This window comes from Eschrichtius robustus, chromosome 10, assembly GCF_028021215.1.
Source record: "Eschrichtius robustus isolate mEscRob2 chromosome 10, mEscRob2.pri, whole genome shotgun sequence".
NCBI classification, from domain to species: Eukaryota; Metazoa; Chordata; class Mammalia; order Artiodactyla; family Eschrichtiidae; genus Eschrichtius; species Eschrichtius robustus.
This window is the reverse complement of record NC_090833.1, coordinates 97,390,067-97,408,967: the sequence shown is the minus strand read 5'-3', so window position 1 is coordinate 97,408,967 and position 18,901 is coordinate 97,390,067. Positions and strand designations below refer to the sequence as shown.

The 18,901-nt window shown below is 36.2% G+C and overlaps 1 protein-coding gene across 1 annotated transcript in view; it reads left to right on the top strand.

The window, feature by feature from the left end:
- The window catches only part of LOC137771004 (serine/threonine-protein kinase MRCK alpha-like), a 52,628-nt gene extending 36,285 nt beyond the window's left edge, over positions 1–16,343 (top strand). Inside the window, exons 8-13 of the mRNA XM_068554028.1 lie at positions 1,598–1,814; positions 2,942–3,004; positions 5,785–6,381; positions 13,251–13,348; positions 14,484–14,568; positions 16,213–16,343. Of these exons, the coding sequence (XP_068410129.1) occupies positions 1,598–1,814; positions 2,942–3,004; positions 5,785–6,381; positions 13,251–13,348; positions 14,484–14,568; positions 16,213–16,343 (1,191 nt within the window). The remainder of the gene's footprint in view (positions 1–1,597; positions 1,815–2,941; positions 3,005–5,784; positions 6,382–13,250; positions 13,349–14,483; positions 14,569–16,212) is intronic.
- The last annotated feature ends 2,558 nt before the right edge of the window (positions 16,344–18,901 follow it).

Genomic DNA, 18,901 nt, shown 5'->3' with positions numbered 1-18,901 from the left:
CTTGTATGTTTTGTTTCATCCCTTTTTTGCCTGTTCCTAGGGGTCAGGGCTCCTTGGGTTACTGAAGGTACCTGGAGGTTGAGATTTTAGAAGTGTTGTGGGATAGTTTCCCTCCCTCTCCTACTTGCCACAAGAAATCTAGCCCTTTATTCTTATTCAAAAATACTATAAATAGCTTTTTTGCAGGTGTCACATCTTTCATTCTACAGTTAAATCTGAGACTTAAAACACAAATGTTCCTGAGGGTGTCCATTCATTCCACACTAAGGTAACAGGACAGATACAATTCATAGCTGAAAACAGGGGAAGCTTACAAAGCAGAATGGTACTGGGGTGGGGGGTGTGAAAGAAGAAGGAAAAAACAGTAACAGAGGAAGAGAGACCATATACTTCTGGATCAGACATAGAGGAACGTCGCCGATTCACGGACCTACAGTAGCATGAATGTGCAACTTCTAAAACTAGAAGTACTTTGTAAAATAAGTCTCCTCTGAGACAATATTTTGAAGTCATAATTCAGATTCAAACCAAGAGTACAAAATGGAAAAATTGGGGAAAGATGTTGTTTTGCAAACTCTAAAAAATAGACACTCTGCTCTTTAAAATTCATGTAAAAAATAAAAGTGATTCTGGAATGGATTAAATAAAGTGACAGAGAAAGCAAAGGACTGTTATCCCCTCGAGACCCATGTGGTTACAGTCAACCTAGGAATCTTGGTTTAACAAAGGCCAGACAGGAGTATTCTTAGTTCCTTAGTGCAAAGATAGACATCTATTTAGACTGTACCCAACCACCAAGAGACTACAAAGACCTGGCCATTTGGAACTGACTTACAGTGGGAATTTATGATGTCATTGTTGCTAACTTCATGCTCACAAAAGAAAGTTTTATATATTAGAGTTCTGCTAGCTTAATTATATACCTTAAATTTTAAATCTGATTTGCCATTTACTAGTATAATGCAAGTTATAGGCATGTAGCAACCAGGAAAACATGTGTTTTTGAATATTTCTAACTTAACAACAAAAAACTCCTGAACATTCTGTAATATCACAATTGATTATGATGATTGCCATTGCAAAACACATTGCCGTTTCAGAGATAATCTAAAGATGCAAAGCTGTGTGTTAGAATTAAAGCAATAGAGAGACTCAGAGTGGAGGTTCTGGCATCAGACTGCCTGCATTCTACCCTGCTGTGCTCCTGTCCTCTCACTGATAAAATGGAGAGAATAGCAGTAACTACGCACTGAGGTTTCTGTGAGGATTTAATCAATTAACACATGTCAATTTCTTAGAGCAGTTCCTGGTACAGAGTCAGCATTCAATAAATGGTAGCTATTTTCATTTGATGAAGTACAAGATTTTAGGTAGTCAGAGAACACCGGTGGTTTTATGAGGATCAAAATAGAAGTGATTCTGACACTTTGCTTTTGGCCTGCTTCTGATACTCACGTCATCTATTTTACTACCAGGAAGAGGGTAATGTTATTTAACATTTCGTTTAACAATGGTGAGTTTTATGAAAAATGTTAGACAGGCTGGCATAAAGAATGTTTGCGTTCTTATAACCTAGATATTCCTTAAATCATTCTAGGTCACAGCTTCCCAGCTCTCAGCACCTAGTAATAGATATTCAATCCCAATCTTAGCAGATAGCGAGAATGAGAAGAGTGAGTGGGTGAGCGTGCTGAGTGAATTGCACAAAATATTGAGAAAAAGTCATTCCAGAGACCGCTCAGTCTATGTTCTGAAAGAGGCTTATGACAACAATCTACCCCTGATCAAAACCACCCAGACAGCTGCAATCATAGGTATGGATTTACATTTATCCCGCTAGGTTCCTGCCTTTCACCACAGTCCCAATGTTGAAATCTGAAAACCTTAACTTTATCCACAATTCATTTGTCAGCAAAACCTGAGTGAATGAGGCTTACCCGGGGGTGGAGGGTTGTCTTTCCACTTCTATCCCACAGCTACTCATCAGATTCTCTGCAAAAATATACTTGATTATATGATGGCTCCCCAGGCCCTGCCTAAAAGGGTGTTTCTTTAATCTACCTTTCAAGTCTTTTCAATTTACCTTTTCAAGTCTGAAAAATTATGAGCTCCCAAACACATCTGGCCCCAAACACATAAGGGGTATGACCTTGTGTGTAACTGTGAACTACCTACCTTAAGGGCAGAGACTGTCTTTCAAATCCCAACACCCAATACTCAATAAATAAGTGAAAATCAAGTAAATCAATGAATGAAATGCTAAGATCAATACTGAAAGTTTTATCAATAGACAAGAATACTTGCATTTCTTAAACAGCATTTCTTCTGCATTAGATACTGGTGACAATAGAGCCACTTAGCTATTTCCTCCTGGGGGTCACGGAGCTAGTTACTAAACTTCATGTGTTAAATGCAGATAATTCCAGTTTTTCAGTTATGGAGAGGATTAAATGAGCTTATATATGTAATATCTGTGCTTTGTATTCAAAGCCTTCACGTAATGTGCTATCTTTGCACTTTTTTAGTTCTTACTCTGTTGTGACATACCTCCCTATGCTGTTTTAGCTCAGGCCAAAGTCACCAAATTATTTTATAAAATTTTTTCATTCATGAAACATCACTTATTTATAGCAAATTTGACAGTTTATCATTACTTGAATATTATACTTTCTCTAAGTATTCATAAAGATTACTTTGTAAAATGATCTTTCTGCTGAGAAAAGTAATGTTTTATTATGCTTATTTCTGTAATGTGAAAGAAAAATCATAGTGCCAATTATTTATTTTTATGTTTCTTTTCACTGTAGTATTGCTAAATATATACTTAATTTGACTTCTAAACTTTTTCAACATTGATAAACTTGTCCAGTTTATCTTATTAGCTTCACTTAATGTTTACCCCCCAAAATACTTGATATTTTAATTTATGTGTCAAATATAGATCACAAAAGAATCGCTCTGGGAAATGAAGAAGGGTTATTTGTTGTCCACGTTACCATAGATGGTAAGGAGAGTATTTACTGTTCTGGAATAACTTTAAACTCTAATAGTAATAATATCAGGTTCTTCTCTTCTTTTCTGTAAAAGAAATTTTCCACATCTGGTTCGATGTGTTTTCAAGTCAACTGATGACTTTTCTACTTTCAGAGATCCATAATCTTCCAGAGTCCAAATATCTTTTTAAAAAAAATTTTATTGGAGTATAGTTGATTTACAATGTTGTGTTAGTTTCAGGTGTACAGCAAAGTGATTCAGTTATACATATACATGTACTCATTCTTTTTCAGATTCTTTACCCATATAGGTTATTACAGAAGATTGAGTAGAGCTCCCTGTGCTATACAGTAGGTCCTTCTTGGTTATCTATTTTATATATAGTAGTGTGTCCAACTGTCTTCACAAGTGATTTTATCTAATAAGTGCACTGTAAGAACTTAGTTTACCATCTTCAAGTTGGCGCATGAAAGGAAACACTTCTGCTTGAATCCCCCTCCCCCACTAGTACATTGACACCACAAAGAGTAACAACATAAAGTGAATACTTCCCAGATAAAACCGCAGAGTTCTCTGTTTCTGTTTTGTTTGTTTTTGTTTGGCTCTCATGGTTGTTTGAGGGAGAAATGGGGGAGTAGATGAAATGAAGAGGAGTCATTGTAATATAGATGTTCTCTTGAATGTCTTGCACTCTAATGATAAGTTAGTTAAAGGAGAACCTGCATTTGAAGGGCATTAGCTATTCTCCATTGAAGGCTTCCCATGCTGTGTGGGTGACTCAGTCCTGGTGAGGAGACCCATGAAAGGTCCACCAGGTGCCAGCATAAGAGCAGGGACTTGTCTCTTTTTGTTCAGCACTGTATCCTATGCACTTAAACAGTGCCTGGCACATAGTAGTCAATCAACAAATATTTGTGTAATAAAGGAATCAATTTAGTGCCAGAAAAAAAAGGACAGTTTTTTTCCCTAAAGAAGCAGTATATTGGGAATTCCCTGGTGGTCCAGTGGTTAGGACTCGGCACTTTCATTGCCGGGGCCCTGGATTTGATCCCTGTTCAGATCTAGGTCCTGCAAGCTGCATGGCAAGGCCAAAAAAAAAAAAGAAAAAGCAGTATATTTCCACTTGTTAGACATTGAGGGTGTTCGCCTTGCTGTCTGGAATCTCAGGACTGAGTTTAGTGCTTTATTATGCTAATTTTATGTTTAAGGTAATTATGTTATCTATGGAATAATTATCTTTTTTTTTTTAACCTATATAATTTTTGATCTCTTATTCTCTTCCTATCCCTTTTTGGTCCTTCTCAAACCTACTCTTTGAGTTTATGTCTGTGATTTTATTAGAACCTGATTTAAATCCATTGGAGTAAAAATCGGAAAGAATTTTAAAATAGGAAAACATTCTTCTGCACAGCAAAGGAAACCATCAACAAAAGGAAAAGGCAACCTATCGAATGGGAAAAAATATTTGCAAATCATAGCTGATAAGGGGTTAATATCCAAAATACATAAAAACTCATTAAACTCAATAGCAAAAAACCTAAGCAATCTGATTAAAAGATGGACAGAGGATCTGAATAGATATTTTCCCAAAGAAGACATACAGATAGCCAACAGATACATGAAAGGTGCTCAAGATCACTAGGGGAATGCAAATCAAAGCCACAATAAGATATCACCTCATACCTGTTAGAATAGCTATTATTAAAAAGCCAAGAAATAATGTGTTGGTGAGGATGTGGAGAAAAGAGAACGCTTGTTCACTGTTGATGGGAATGTATATTGTTGCGGCCACATGGAAAACAGTATTGAAGTTCCTCAGAAATTAAAAATAGAGCTACCATATGATCCAGCAATTCCACTTATGGATATTTATTCGAATAAAACAAAAACACTATCTTGAAAAGATATCGCACCTCCATGTTCCTTGCAGCATTATTTGTAATAGTCAAGATATGGAAACAACCTAAGTGTCTACCAATGGATGAATGGGTAAAGATGTGAGATATATATACATACATACATATATATATATATATATATATATATATATATATATATATATGTATATATATATATATAATTCAGCCATAAAAAAGAAAGAAATCTTCCCATTTACAACAACATGAATGGACTTCGAGGTTGTTACTCTAAGTGAAAGAAGTCAGACAGAGAAAGACAAATACCATATGATCTCACTTATATGTGGAATCTAAACAAACACGTTCATAGATACAGAGAACAATCTGTGGTTGCCAGAGGTGGGGGTAATGGGCAAAATGGGTGAAGGGGTTTTAAAGGTATAAACTTCCAATCATAAAATAAATAAGTCCTTGGTATGTCATGTACAGAAACATGATCATAGTTAATAATACTATATTGTGTATTTGAAAGTTGCTAAGAGAATAGATCTTAAAAATTTTTATTACAAGAAAAAATTGTAATTATCTACAGTGTTGGATGTTAACTAGATTTATTGTGGTGACAATTTCTCAATACACACAAATATTGAATCATTATGTTGTACACCTGAAGCTAGTATAATGTTATATGTCAAATATACCTCAATAAAGAAAATTAAAAAATAAGAAAACATTGCTATTTGAAGGTGACTTGCTGTTTTAGTTGTAGAGAAATTACTCAAGTTAATGACACTAAGAAGATTTATCAGATCATTTTTATTGGGAAAAATTTCTTAATTGCTTATGAGTAAAATTTGGAGAACAGTTGAAATAAGTAAACAGAAGTTATTATGAATTTTAAAATGACTTACAAATATGCTTATTTGTGTAGAAATTATTCGCATTGGCTACATGAAGAAGATTCACCAGATTGAGCTTATCCCCCATGGCCAGATGGTTGCAGTGATCTCAGGACGAAGTCACCATGTGCAGCTGTTTCCCATGTCAGCTTTGGATGGACGAAAGACTGATATTCACAAGCTGGCAGAAACCAAAGGGTGCCAGACCGTGACTTCTGGAACAGTGTGCCAAGGGGCCCATACATGCCTCTGTGTGGCTAGGAAAAGCCAAATCTTCTGTTACAAGCTGTTTCAGAGCAAGAAAATTTCTCACAGAAAATTTAAAGAGCTCCAAATCCCAACCAATGTCCAGTGGATGGGCATCTTCAGTGAACAGCTCTGTGTAGGATTCCAATCAGGATTCCTGAGATACCCCTTGAGGAGAGAAGGAATTCCATACAGGATGCTGCACTCCCATGACCCTACACTGTCATTTATTGCACATCAACCAGTGGATGCTCTCTGTGCAATTGAGATCTCTAGTATTGAGTATCTGTTATGTTTTAAGAGCATTGGAATTTACACCGACAGCAGGGGCCTCAGATCTAGGCCAGCTGAACTGATGTGGCCAGCAACTGCAAGTTATTGCTGTAAGGCTATCTTACAATTTATTTCCTTGTCTCTCTGTACATTTCCAACCTTGTTATTACAATTCTATATCATATGACTAAATATTGTTAATGACGGTTTTATTTTTGAAAACTACATCACTGAAGAATTTTCCTAAGTTGTCTATGTCTTTTTAAGTAGAATAGCTCTAAAGAAGTTATATCTAAGTCATACATGTGAAATAACTTAGCCTTTAATTTATACTATATTCATAGGATAATTTACCTTGAATATATTCTTAATCCAGGTTGTTGCTTTTTGTAAGCTCCTAAGTAGATATCTTCATGGTCACTGAAAACCACATAAGCATTAATTAACCATAAGAAATAGTTACTAAGTAGATTACTTTTTGCCTTTTAGATTTAGCTTATGTAAAGTCTACATAGAATGTTCCTAAATAATTTTAGCCTATTTGATATTTCATTGATGCAGGCCATCATTTTATAAATTTAATATAGCATTTTTTATTCACTTAGAGAATAGTAATTGAGCACTTAATATGAACTTACTATGCTAAAAGTTAAGGGCACAATATTAAACATGGTGAAATAGTCTGTATCTTTATTGAGATTATAATCATGATATGAGATCAATAATTAAGCAAGTGCTGTGATAGGGGAGTACAGTATTCTACAGAGCACGTAGGAGGGACACAATCTAAACTGGTGAGTCTGGAAAGGCCAGCTAAAAAAGCGAGAAGCGTTTTTTTCTTTCAGCACTTAAAAAATGTCATTCTATTTTCTTCTGGTATCCATTGTTTCCAGTGAGAAATCAACCATTTTTATTGTTGTTCCCTCTGTCTTTTCTATTTGGCAGACATTAAGATTTTCTCATTATCTTTGGTTTTCAGCAATTTGACTGTGATGTGCTTACATGTGATTTTCTTTGTATATATTCTGCTGGGGATTTTCAGGACTTTTTGGATCTGAAGATTGATATCTTTCATTAATTTTGGAAAATTTTTAGGCATTATATTTTCTAAAAATTTTTTTAACCTATTTTCTCTTTTCTGGAGATCCAATTACATGTATATCAGACCTCTTGACTTTGTTCCACAAATCGTTGAGGCTCTGTTTTTTAAAAATCTTTTTTTCCTTCTCTACTTCAGTTTAGATAATTTATATTGATTGTATCTTCAGTTTCACCGATCTTTTACCCCTGGTTTGTCCAGGGATTTTTAAGCATTTCAGGTATTATATTCCTCTGTTCTATAATTTCAAGTATTTTTTTGAAATTTCCATTTCTTTGCTGGATTTCTCCTCTCTGCCAATTTGTTTATATTTTTTCACAGTCTTAAACTATTTATACAATTATTTATAATTATTCCAACATATGGCATCTATGGGTCTGCTTCTACTGAATGTTTTTTTTTTTGATTAAAGCTGTTATTTTCCTGCTTTTTTACAAGTCTTATTATTTTTTTATCTTTGTTGGACATTATGAATGCTATGATACAGGGACTCTGGGTTATATTATGTATTTCTCTAGAGAGTGTTGTGTGCTTTGTTCTGACAGACAATTAACCTACTGATGGATCACTTTAGTTTTGCTGAGGCTTGGAATTAGACTTTGTTAGGGCGGGCCTATTTTGGCTTTTCTTCTAGTCCTCATGCCCAAAGAATGGCCTTTCTGGGTCTCAACTGAATGCCTAGGGTTTTCACCAACGTCTCTCTACTCTGTCTGGTTCAGAAATCTAATGTCTTTCCAGCACTGTACTACCTATGAAATTTCTGTTCACTCTCAATGCTCTGCTTGAGTCTTGTGGAATCTTGCTCTGTCTGTGTGCAGTTTTGGATTTGGCCAGGAACTTCGAGGGAACAGCTGTGCAGATTTCTGGGACACCTTTCTTTGTGGCTCTTTCCTCTGTGTACTCTGCCTTGCAAATTCCAGACACATTAGAATCTGTTTCCTCTGCCTGGCAAAACTTCAACTCTCTGCTTGGGTTCCATTTTCCTACATAGCAGTTTTGGAGATTTCCGTTAGGCAGAGAAACAGCGGAATGTGGGACACACCTTATATATTTATCTTCTTTTAGGAATGGCAGTCCTGTGCTGTCTACTAACTAATGCCTAAAAACAGTTATTTCATATGACTTGTCCATTTTTATATTTTTATGTCCATTTTATAATTATTGATGGTGGGAGGGTAATTCCAATAGCAGACAACTCTGTCATAACTGGAAAAGGCCATTGATACTGCATTTTGTGAGGAACTATAATAAGGTCACTGTTTCAGACATGGAGTTCAAGATAAGAGTTCGAGAAATGGGACTGGAGGAGTTCTCATGAGCCAGATCACAGACGCACTGACATGGTTAAAGATGCACTTCAGAAAAATCCCTAGGCTCTAGTGGTGAGGTAAACGATAAACGAGAGATCAGACTGGAGCCCAAGAGACCAACTAGGAGGTCTTTGTAGAAATTGTGGATTAAAATTATGTACGGTAGAGACAGTTGGGATAGAGAGGAGACAAGTTGAGGGATATTGAGGAGATATCATTGACAAAACTTTGCTTTACAAAGCTTTGATTAGAAGTGGAAGCTCAGGGACCAGAGAATCAGGATTTCCTAGTTGAGCAAATGAGTGATGCCACTGATATTACTGAGATAATAAAACACAAGGTGGGACAGATTCAGATGGGCAGAGGAGGAAGGAATATGATAACTTAATTTTTTTCTTTTTTGTTGAGTTGTTGAAGTATTTGAAATAAAATCCCAAACATTATTTTCATTCCAGCTCTACACACCTTAACATACATCTCTAAAAATATGGTCATTTTCTCATAAAACTATTACCACCTCTGAAGAAATTACCAATGATTCTTTTTTACCATCCAATAGTCCATATTAAAATATTGCTGATTGTCATAAAGACATCTCTTTTGACAGTGTATTTCTTGGAATCAGAATCCAAAAATGGTCCACACATGGCATGTTGTGGTTAACTCTTAAATATCTTCTAATCCTGAGTGGTTTTCCACACCACTGATTTGCTCTCCTGTAGGATGTTCTACAATCTAGATCTGTCTGTTTCCTCGTGGTGCTTTCTAACTTCTTCCTCTATGTCCTGAATTTCCTACAACTGAAAATGAGCATTAACGGCTTCTAATAAGAGTAATTTCTTACTAGTTTTGTATGTCACACTGAACACATCAGAGCACACAATGTCTGGCCATCCCATTTGTGGTAAAGCTAAAATCAATGACTAGTTTCTGGCATTATCAGCCTGGTTCCTTGGACATGCTGAGTTTGTACTTCCAGTGCGAGAGTAAACAGAGTGAGAGAGAATAGGACATAGGCCAGAGGACCAAGAAACATAAATATTAGAGAGGTGGTCAGAGGGCAAGAAGCCCACAAAGGAAACTGAGAGGGAGAATTGTAGGAGGCAAGTATCGCTGAGCTTTCAAGTAAGACAGAGACTGAAACGTGTCTGTTGGTTTTAGGAATAATTGACGGTTAATGACTTGTAGTGAGAGCAGTTTTAATGGATGGGTTAAGACACAAGTCAGATTGCCATGGACTGGGTGTCAGTAGGGCTGGGAAGTGGAGGATGTGAAACGTAAATGACACTTTCAAGAGTTGGCCACAGGAAAAAGGAAAGAGAGGCACAACATGAGTGTAGGAAGTGTTGTTAATTATATTGCTGTTGCTTTAATGGGGAGACATATTCATGTTGAGGTGAGTATTTAAGAGCCATAAGAGGTTATTATTAATAAAGTGGAAAGTTCCAAAAATGTTACTGGCTGGAAGTTCTTTCTGCTTTGTTCATTAATTTTACTCCCCAGATATACTTTTCTAATCTTACACCATATTCTTTTTGGGAGTTGACCTGGTTTAGGAGCCACAGATTTTGAAATGTTATGGAATTTCTTAAAAAAGCTGCTGTTAGATGTAGGTGTTAGAAAGATTTTTGTCAGATTTTACATACGTGTTGTACTATATAATTGGACCCATGTGCATCATTTATGTGCCATTTTAATTTATGTTAACCCTGTGTATCAAAAAAAAGATTTTGATAATTATAATATTATTATGGGATTCTCTTTGGATTCCACTCTGAAGGTGTTTTTATAATGTATTTGGGCGTAGCAGATATAATTAATCATGAATACCATATGATTCCATTTATTTATTTATTTATTTAACATCTTTATTGGAGTATAATTGCTTTACAATGGTGTGTTAGTTTCTGCTTTATAACAAAGTGAATCAGCTATACATATACATATATCCCCATATCTCCTCTCTCTTGCCTCTCCCTTCCACCCTCCCTATCCCACCCCTTTAGGAGGTCAAAAAGCACTGAGCTGATCTCCCTGTGCTATGTGGATGCTTCCCACTAGCTATCTATTTTACATTTGGTAGTGTGTATATTTCTATGCCACTCTCTCACTTCGTCCCAGCTTATCCTTCCCCCTCCCCGTGTCCTCAAGTCCAGTCTCTACCTCTGTGTCTTTATTCCTGTCCTGCCCCTAGGTTCTTCAGAACCATTTTTTTTTTCTTTTTTAGATTCCATATATATGTGTTAGCATACGGTATTTCTTTTTCTCTTTCTGACTTACTTCACTCTGTATGACAGATCTAGGTCATTCCACCTCAATACAAAAAACTCAATGCCGTTTCTTTTTATGGCTGAGTAATATTCCATTGTATATATGTGCCACATCTTCTTTATCCATTCATCTGTCGATGGACACTTAGGTTGCTTCCATGTCCTGGCTATTGTAAATAGAGCTGCAATGAACATTGTGGTACATGACTCTTGTTGAATTATGGTTTTCTCAGGGTATATGCCCAGTAGTGGGATTTCTGGGTCATATGGTAGTTCTGTTTTTAGTTTTTTAAGGAACCTCCATACTGTTCTCCATAGTGGCTGTATCAATTTACATTTCCACGAACAGTGCAACAGGGCACCCTTTTCTCCACACCCTCTCTAGCATTTATTGTTTGTAGATTTTTTTGATGATGGCCATTCTGACCGGTGTGAGGTGATACCTCACTGAAGTTTTGATTTGCATTTCTCTAATGATTAGTGATGTTGAGTATCCTTTCATGTGTTTGTTCGCAATTTGTATATCTTCTTTGGAGAAACGCCTATTTAGGTCTTCTGCCCATTTTTGGGTTCGGTTGTTTGGTTTTTTTTGATATTGAGCTGCATGAGCTGCTTGTAAATTGTGGAGATTAATCTTTTGTCAGTTGCTTCATTTGCAAATATTTTCTCTCATTCTGAGTGTTGTCTTTTCGTCTTGTTTATGTTTTCCTTTGCTGTGCAAAAGCTTTTAAGTTTCATTAGGTCCCATTTGTTTTTTTTTGTCTTTATTTCCATTTCTCTAGTAGATGGGTCAAAAAGGATCTTGCTGTGATTTATGTCAAAGAGTGTTCCGCCTATGTTTTCCTCTAAGAGTTTTATAGTGTCTGGCCTTACATTTAGGTCTTTAATCCATTTTGAGTTTACTTTTGTGTATGGTGTTAGGGAGTATTCTAATTTCATTCTTTTACATGTAGCTGTCCAGTTTTCCCAGCACCACTTATTGAAGAGACTGTCTTTTCTCCATTGTATATTCTTGTCTCCTTTATCAAAAATAAGGTGACCATACGTGCGTGGGTTTATCTCTGGGCTTTCTATACTGTTCCATTGATCTAAATTTCTGTTTTTGTGCCAGTACCATACTGTCCTGATTACTGTAGCCTTGTAGTATAGTCTGAAGTCAGGGAGCCTGATTCCTCCAGCTCTGTTTTTCTGTCTCAAGATTGCTTTGGCTATTCGGGGTCTTTTGTGTTTCCATACAAATTGTGAAATTTTTTGTTCTAGTTCTGTGAAAAATGCCATTGGTAGTTTGGTAGAGATTGCATTGAATCTGTAGATTGCTTTGGGTAGTATCGTTATTTTCACACTGTTGATTCTTCCAATCCAAGTACATGGTAATTCTCTCCATCTGTTTGTATCATCTTTAATTTCTTTCATCAGTGTCTTATAGTTTTCTGCATACAGGTCTTTTGTCTCCTTAGGTAGGTTTATTCCAAGGTATTTTATTCTTTTTGTTGCAATGGTAAATGGGAGTGTTTCCTTAATTTCTCTTTCAGATTTGTCATCATTAGTGTATAGGTATGCAAGAGATTTCTGTGCATTAATTTTGTATCCTGCTGCTGTACCAAATTCATTGATTAGCTCTAGTAGTTTTCTGGTGGCATCTTTAGGATTCTTTATGTATAGTATCATGTCATCTGCAAACAGGGACAGCTTTAAGTCTTCTTTTCAAATTTGGATTCCTTTTATTTCTTTTTCTTCTCTGATTGCTGTGGCTAAAACTTCCAAAACTATGTTGAATAATAGTGGTGAGAGTGGACAACCTTGTTTTGTTCCTGATCTTAGAGGAAATTGATTCCTTTCATATAGCATTTTTGAAATGACAAAATTTTTGAAATGGAGTACAGATTATACTGATTCCCAGGGATTAAGGAAGGAGGGGAGGATGGAAAGGAGGTGAGTGAGATTATAAAAAGGCATGATGAGGGATCCTTGGAGTTATTTTGTATCTTGACTGTGGCTGTGAACACCTGAACCTACACAGGTGATATAATTGTATATACCTTCACACACACAAACAGACACACACATGAGTGCTGGTAAAAGTGGGGAAATCTGCCTGAGATGGATAGGTCAGCTCTATCAATGTCAGTATGCTAGCTTTGCAAAATGTTACATTGGGGAAAACTGAGCAGAGCATGCAAGAGATCTTTCTGTGTTTTTCTTACAACTGTATGTGAATCTATAATTATCCTAATAAAAATTCCAATTAAAAAATGAATCATGAACCCCATGCTTGCTGTCACCTCCTCTCCTTTTCCCAGGTTACAATGCCCCATATCTCTCAGTGTACAGTGAAAATGCAGTGGATATCATTGATGTGAACTCCATGGAATGGATCCAAACCATCCCCCTCAAGAAGGTGATTTGACATTGAGATCATGTGACTGATGAATTACTGACTGAAAATGGAAACTCAATTGTGCCTTTGCTGGACTTACTAATGTGTACTTGGTGATTTGAAGGCTTAGCTAAGAGTGAAAATAACCACCAAAACCCACATGGGTTAATTTTTTTACTAGTACAAGAGCTATTTTGTGATATTTAGTTGCACTATATAAGGTAGGATTATCATGATATAAATAAATGTACTATTTATTTATGTAGATAATATAATATGAATATTTATATCATACATTATAGATGTTACTTCCCACATTCAGTTTAGTTACTTGTGTTTATTACTAATTTTCACTTAGTATAATTTTGCATACTGTGAAGGAAAATTTTACTGGCAAAAAAAAAAAAAAAAAAGGAAAAGTATATAGCCAAAGCTGTTTTTAGGATTCTCAATTAGATTCTCACAGATTCATAATAAAATAAAAATTTTGTATCTTTACTACAAATAATTTAAAATTTACGTAAAATTTAGAAGTAAAAACCTCTATTTTGTTAAAAGACCACTGAAGATTTAAGAATGATTAAATTCTGGCATATGTGGAGTATACATAGCAGGAGCCACCAAAAAGGAGTTTATACAGGAAAGGATGAAGGAAGTATTTACAATTATATGTGAGATTTTGCCTCACTTTAAACAATATAAGCAATGGGAAAAGCTTTTGTAAGGACGGTCCCACTATATAAAATATTAAAATACACTTTTTCAGCATTCTAAACATGAACCAGTCACATTTACTGTTTGATAAAATGAATTCACAAGGCAGGTGAATCTTCTCAGGATAATTTTTTAGTTACTAATGATGTTTTAAAAGTTAATATAAAAATTAAATATATTGCTATTTAAGTTAGTAATGTTCAGATTTCTTTAATCTATGATATTCATGTTTCTGAAATTTTATCAATATGAGTTTGTAACACCATTTATTTTCTTTAATTGATGTTTTGGGGGTCTTTTTTTTTTGAGACTACATTATTCTGAGGGGGGAGTTTAAGTAGAATATATTTATTCTTAATTCTTTATATGTAAGCAAATAGTCATAACTTAATTTTAAAAAAGTATTCATTGAAATGGTAATCTTGCTTTTTTATTATTTTAGGTTCAACCCTTGAATAGTGAAGGATCCCTAAATATTTTGCTTTTGGAGACAATTAGATTAATATATTTCAAAAATAAGAAGACAAGTAAGAAATGACTTCTTCTTAGTAGAAGTAATTCTAAGAGACCATGTCTCTAACTGACTGCCCAAGGTCACAGAGCTAGTGAGTGGAGAGGGTCTGATTTGGACACCTGTGCCCCTTACACACAGTCCTGGGATGCGCTCCCGGCAAAGTGGTTCTCCTTCATCCTCGCATAGCAGTAGAGATAAAAGCATTTACTTGTGGCACACTCCAGCTATTTTTAAGCAGGACTGATGGTTGGACATAAGCACCTGGAAACACTAATCTACCATTTGAATGCTCACTGTGAAAATTCATTCACTTCCCAGCAGGCTCTGCGTCCAGATGTGCTCCAAGCTGCAGTGAACACGGGGGAAGCAGACGCGGCCCACCCCACCGCCCTGCTCCAACTTCTCCCACCTACATTTTAGACTCTAGCAGATTTAGAGTGTGAGAAAAGCCACAGGGATTCATTTATCTTTCTTTCTTATTTTATTTATAGGATGGAATACTTAATGTAGCAGAGAATTATTTTGCTGGGGCTGCTAAGAAGTGCCACAGGGTTGGACAGCTTAAACCACAGAAATGTATTGTCTCACAGTCCTAGAGGCCAGAAGTCCGAGATCAGGATGTCAGTAGGGTTGGTTCCTTTTGAGGGCTGTGAGAGAAATCCTTTTCCCGGCCTCTCTCCTAACTTCTGGTGACTTGCTGGCAATCTGTGTGTTCCTTGGCTTTTAGATACATCACCCCTGATCTCGGCTTTCATCTTCATGTGGCATATCCCCTGTGCATGTCTGTGTCCAAATTTCCTCTTTTTATAAGGACACAATCAGATTAGGGCCCACCCCAATGATTTCATCTTAACTTGATGATCTGCGAAGATCTTAATTCCAAATAAGGTCACATTCACATGCTCTGGGGGGGTTAGTATGACAACATCTTTTGCGGGGACACAATTTAACCTATAAGAAGCTCTCTTATTTTCTTTTTGTAGTCTAAGACACTTTTGAGTGTTTCTGGGTGACATTTTGTTGACTTCTAGATATTAAGAACTTAAACAGAGTAAGTCTTAAGTCTAAAGAGGGGTGCATCTTTCCCCAAGATCAGAAGAGGCAGCAAGTAGAGAATGACTTTTACCTCCAGGAGAGAAGAAGTGGGGTCTCCTTACCCCACCTCAACACCTCTTCCTCCAGCAGTGGACCTCAGAAATGCTTTGCTCAGTTACAATTATTGTAATTGTTTTCATTTACAGAATGACTGGCCCTTTATGCTTGCCCCTGAAGCATAACAGACCGTTTTGATACCCTTTAGCCACAAAAATCTGATAGGAGAAAAACATAGCATAGAAATGTGAGGGCAAATCAAAGTGGAAAGACACCAACATGATTGACCTCTCCTTCCAGTGAAATGATGTCATTTCATAGATAAGAGTCACAATAAATTCATTTTTAAGTGTTGCTTACACTGAACATTAAATTCTGTTCATTAATACTCTGCTTCTATTCTTGAGAAATTTGCCATATTCATCCATTTTTAACTTTAGAAAATCAGAGCAGTGATATTTGTGCAGTTAATGAACAGTTGTGAAATTAACATGAGAAACTGGGTGGGAGGCCTCTTAACAGTTTAAAGAATGACATTGCTTTTTTTGTTTTAAAATACATATAGATGGAGATGAGCTGGTGTTTCCAGAAACATCAGATAATCAACAGAAGCAAATGGTCCGACACCACAGCAGCAAGCATCGTTATTCCTTCCGGGTTCCCAGAGGGAAAGGGATGCTAGTGAAGGGGCTCTGATGACCACCCTCTCACGTGTGGTCCAGAGGGACCACTTGAGGACCATGTGATATTTGATGTAATTCGGAAGAAAAAGAAATAAATCTGTGAAACTCAGGTGGAGACATCTGTTTGCAGCAGTGTTATGTTTATTTTTCTGTGCAGCTTTAAAGAAAACATTGATGTAGTGAGTATGAATGGAAGTATAATACGTGGATACATTTCTCTGTGAATGTGCAATAACTGAAATTCGGTACTTAAGCCTCCACATAATGCAAATATAGAACACACGTGTATACACACCATAATGTATGTCACTGAGGCATTTTGCGAAGGAATAAATAGTACTGAGCTGCATGTGGATTGATTACTCTCTGACTCTGGAGATGCCTTCCTTTGACTTTAAAAGAACATTCATTCTCTTATTGCCTATTACTTGGTGGTAATTTCTATAACTGAATAAGTGGAAAGATAAGCTGATCTTCTTTGGATTACAAATAAAAACTTTTCTAGAGCAGTGCTGTTTCTTTTAAAGGAGCCGTAATTATATGAAAAATATATAATAGGACAGAGCTTCTTTGATGTCTGTTAAATGCCATGTGATTTGTACCCAAAACTTTAAGATACTTAATTTTTAAAAGTATCTGGGAAGCACAGAATAACTGAATATTCTCTCCATTCACCAAATTTGTAATTGGATATACCTATCATTTGCCCTTGAAAAAGTTACCAGTACAATTTTGTCTTTGTCTTTTAAAGTTGATTGCAGTAGCATCTCTGTTGATTAATACCTAAAGTAATAATTTTTAATAAAGTAGTACTTTTGAAAATGAGGCTGAAGATCTTCTGATTTCAAACATGAGAATTCATGAAGCATTCACCTAAATTGACTGTTTCCTTTAAAAAAAATTTTTTTTTCATCTTTATTGGAGTTTAATTGCTTTACAGTGTTGTGTTAGTTTCTGCTGCACAACAAAGTGAATCAACTATATGTATACATATATCCGCATATCCCCTCTCTCTTGCGTCTCCCTCCCACCCTCCCTATCCCACCCCTCTAGGTCACCACAAAGCATCGAGCAGATCTCCCTGTGCTATGCAACAGCTTCCCACTAGCCATCCATTTTATATTTGGTAGTGTATATATGTCAATGCTACTCTCTCACTTCGTCCCAGCTTCCCCTTCCCCCCCCCCCAAGTCTGTTCTCTAAATCTGCGTCTTTATTCCTGTCCTGCCCCTAGGTTCTTCAAAACCGTTTTTTTAGATTCCATATATGTGTGTTAGCATACTGTATTTGTTTTTCTCTTTCTGACTTACTTTGATCTGTATGACAGATCTAAGTCTGTCCACCTCATTACAAATAACTCAATTTTGTTCCTTTCTATGGCTGAGTAATATTCCATTGTAACTATGTGCCACATCTTCTTTATCCATTCATCTGTTGATAGACACTTAGGTTGTTTCCATGTCCTGGCTACTATAAAGAGTGCTGCAGTGAACATTGTGGTACATGACTCTTTTTGAATTATGGTTTTCTCAGGGTATATGCCCCGAAGTGGGATTGCTGGGTCATATGGTAGTTCTATTTTTAGTTTTTTAAGGAACCTCCATACTGTTCTCCATAGTGGCTGTATCAATTTACATTCCCACCAACAGTGCAGAGGGTTCCCTTTTCTCCACACCTTCTCCAGCACTTATTGTTTGTAGATTTTTTTTGATGATGGCCATTCTGACTGGTGTGAAGTGATACCTCATTGTGGTCTTGATTTGCATTTCTCTAATAATTAGTGAGGCTGAGCATCTTTTCATGTGTTTGTTCACAATCTGTATGTCTTTTTGAGAAAGAAAAACAGAGCTGGAGGAATCAGGCTCCCTGACTTCAGACTATACTACAAAGCTACAGTAATCAAGACAGTATGGTACTGACACAAAAACAGAAATATAGATCAATGGAACAGGATGGGAAGACCAGAGATAAACTCGCATACATATAGTCACCTTATCTTTGACAAAGGAGGCAAGAATATACAATGGAGAAAAGACAGCCTCTTCAATAAGTGGTGCTGGGAAAACTGGACAGCTATATGTAAAAGAATGAAATTAGAACACTCACTAACACCATACACAAAAATAAACTCAAAATGGATTAAAGACCTAAATGAAAGGCCAGACACTATAAAACTCTTAGAGGAAAACATAGGCAGAACACTCTATGACATAAATCACAGCAAGATCCTTTTTGACCCACCTCCTAGAGTAATGGAAGTCAAAACAAACAAATGGGACCTAATGAAACTTAAAAGCTTTTGCACAACAAAGGAAGCCATAAACTAGACAAAAAGACAATGCTCAGAATGGGAGAAAATATTTGCAAATGAAGCAACTGACAAAGGATTAATCTCCAAAATTATATAAGCAGCTCATGAAGCTCAATATCAAAAAAAACAAACAAACCAATCCAAAAATGGGTGGAAGACCTAAATAGACATTTCTCCAATGACTATCTTCTGTTCTTTCCCTTTTCCACCATTAGAGAAGAAGTGGTGCTGGAGACAGCCCCACCTGAGACTGGCCTGTT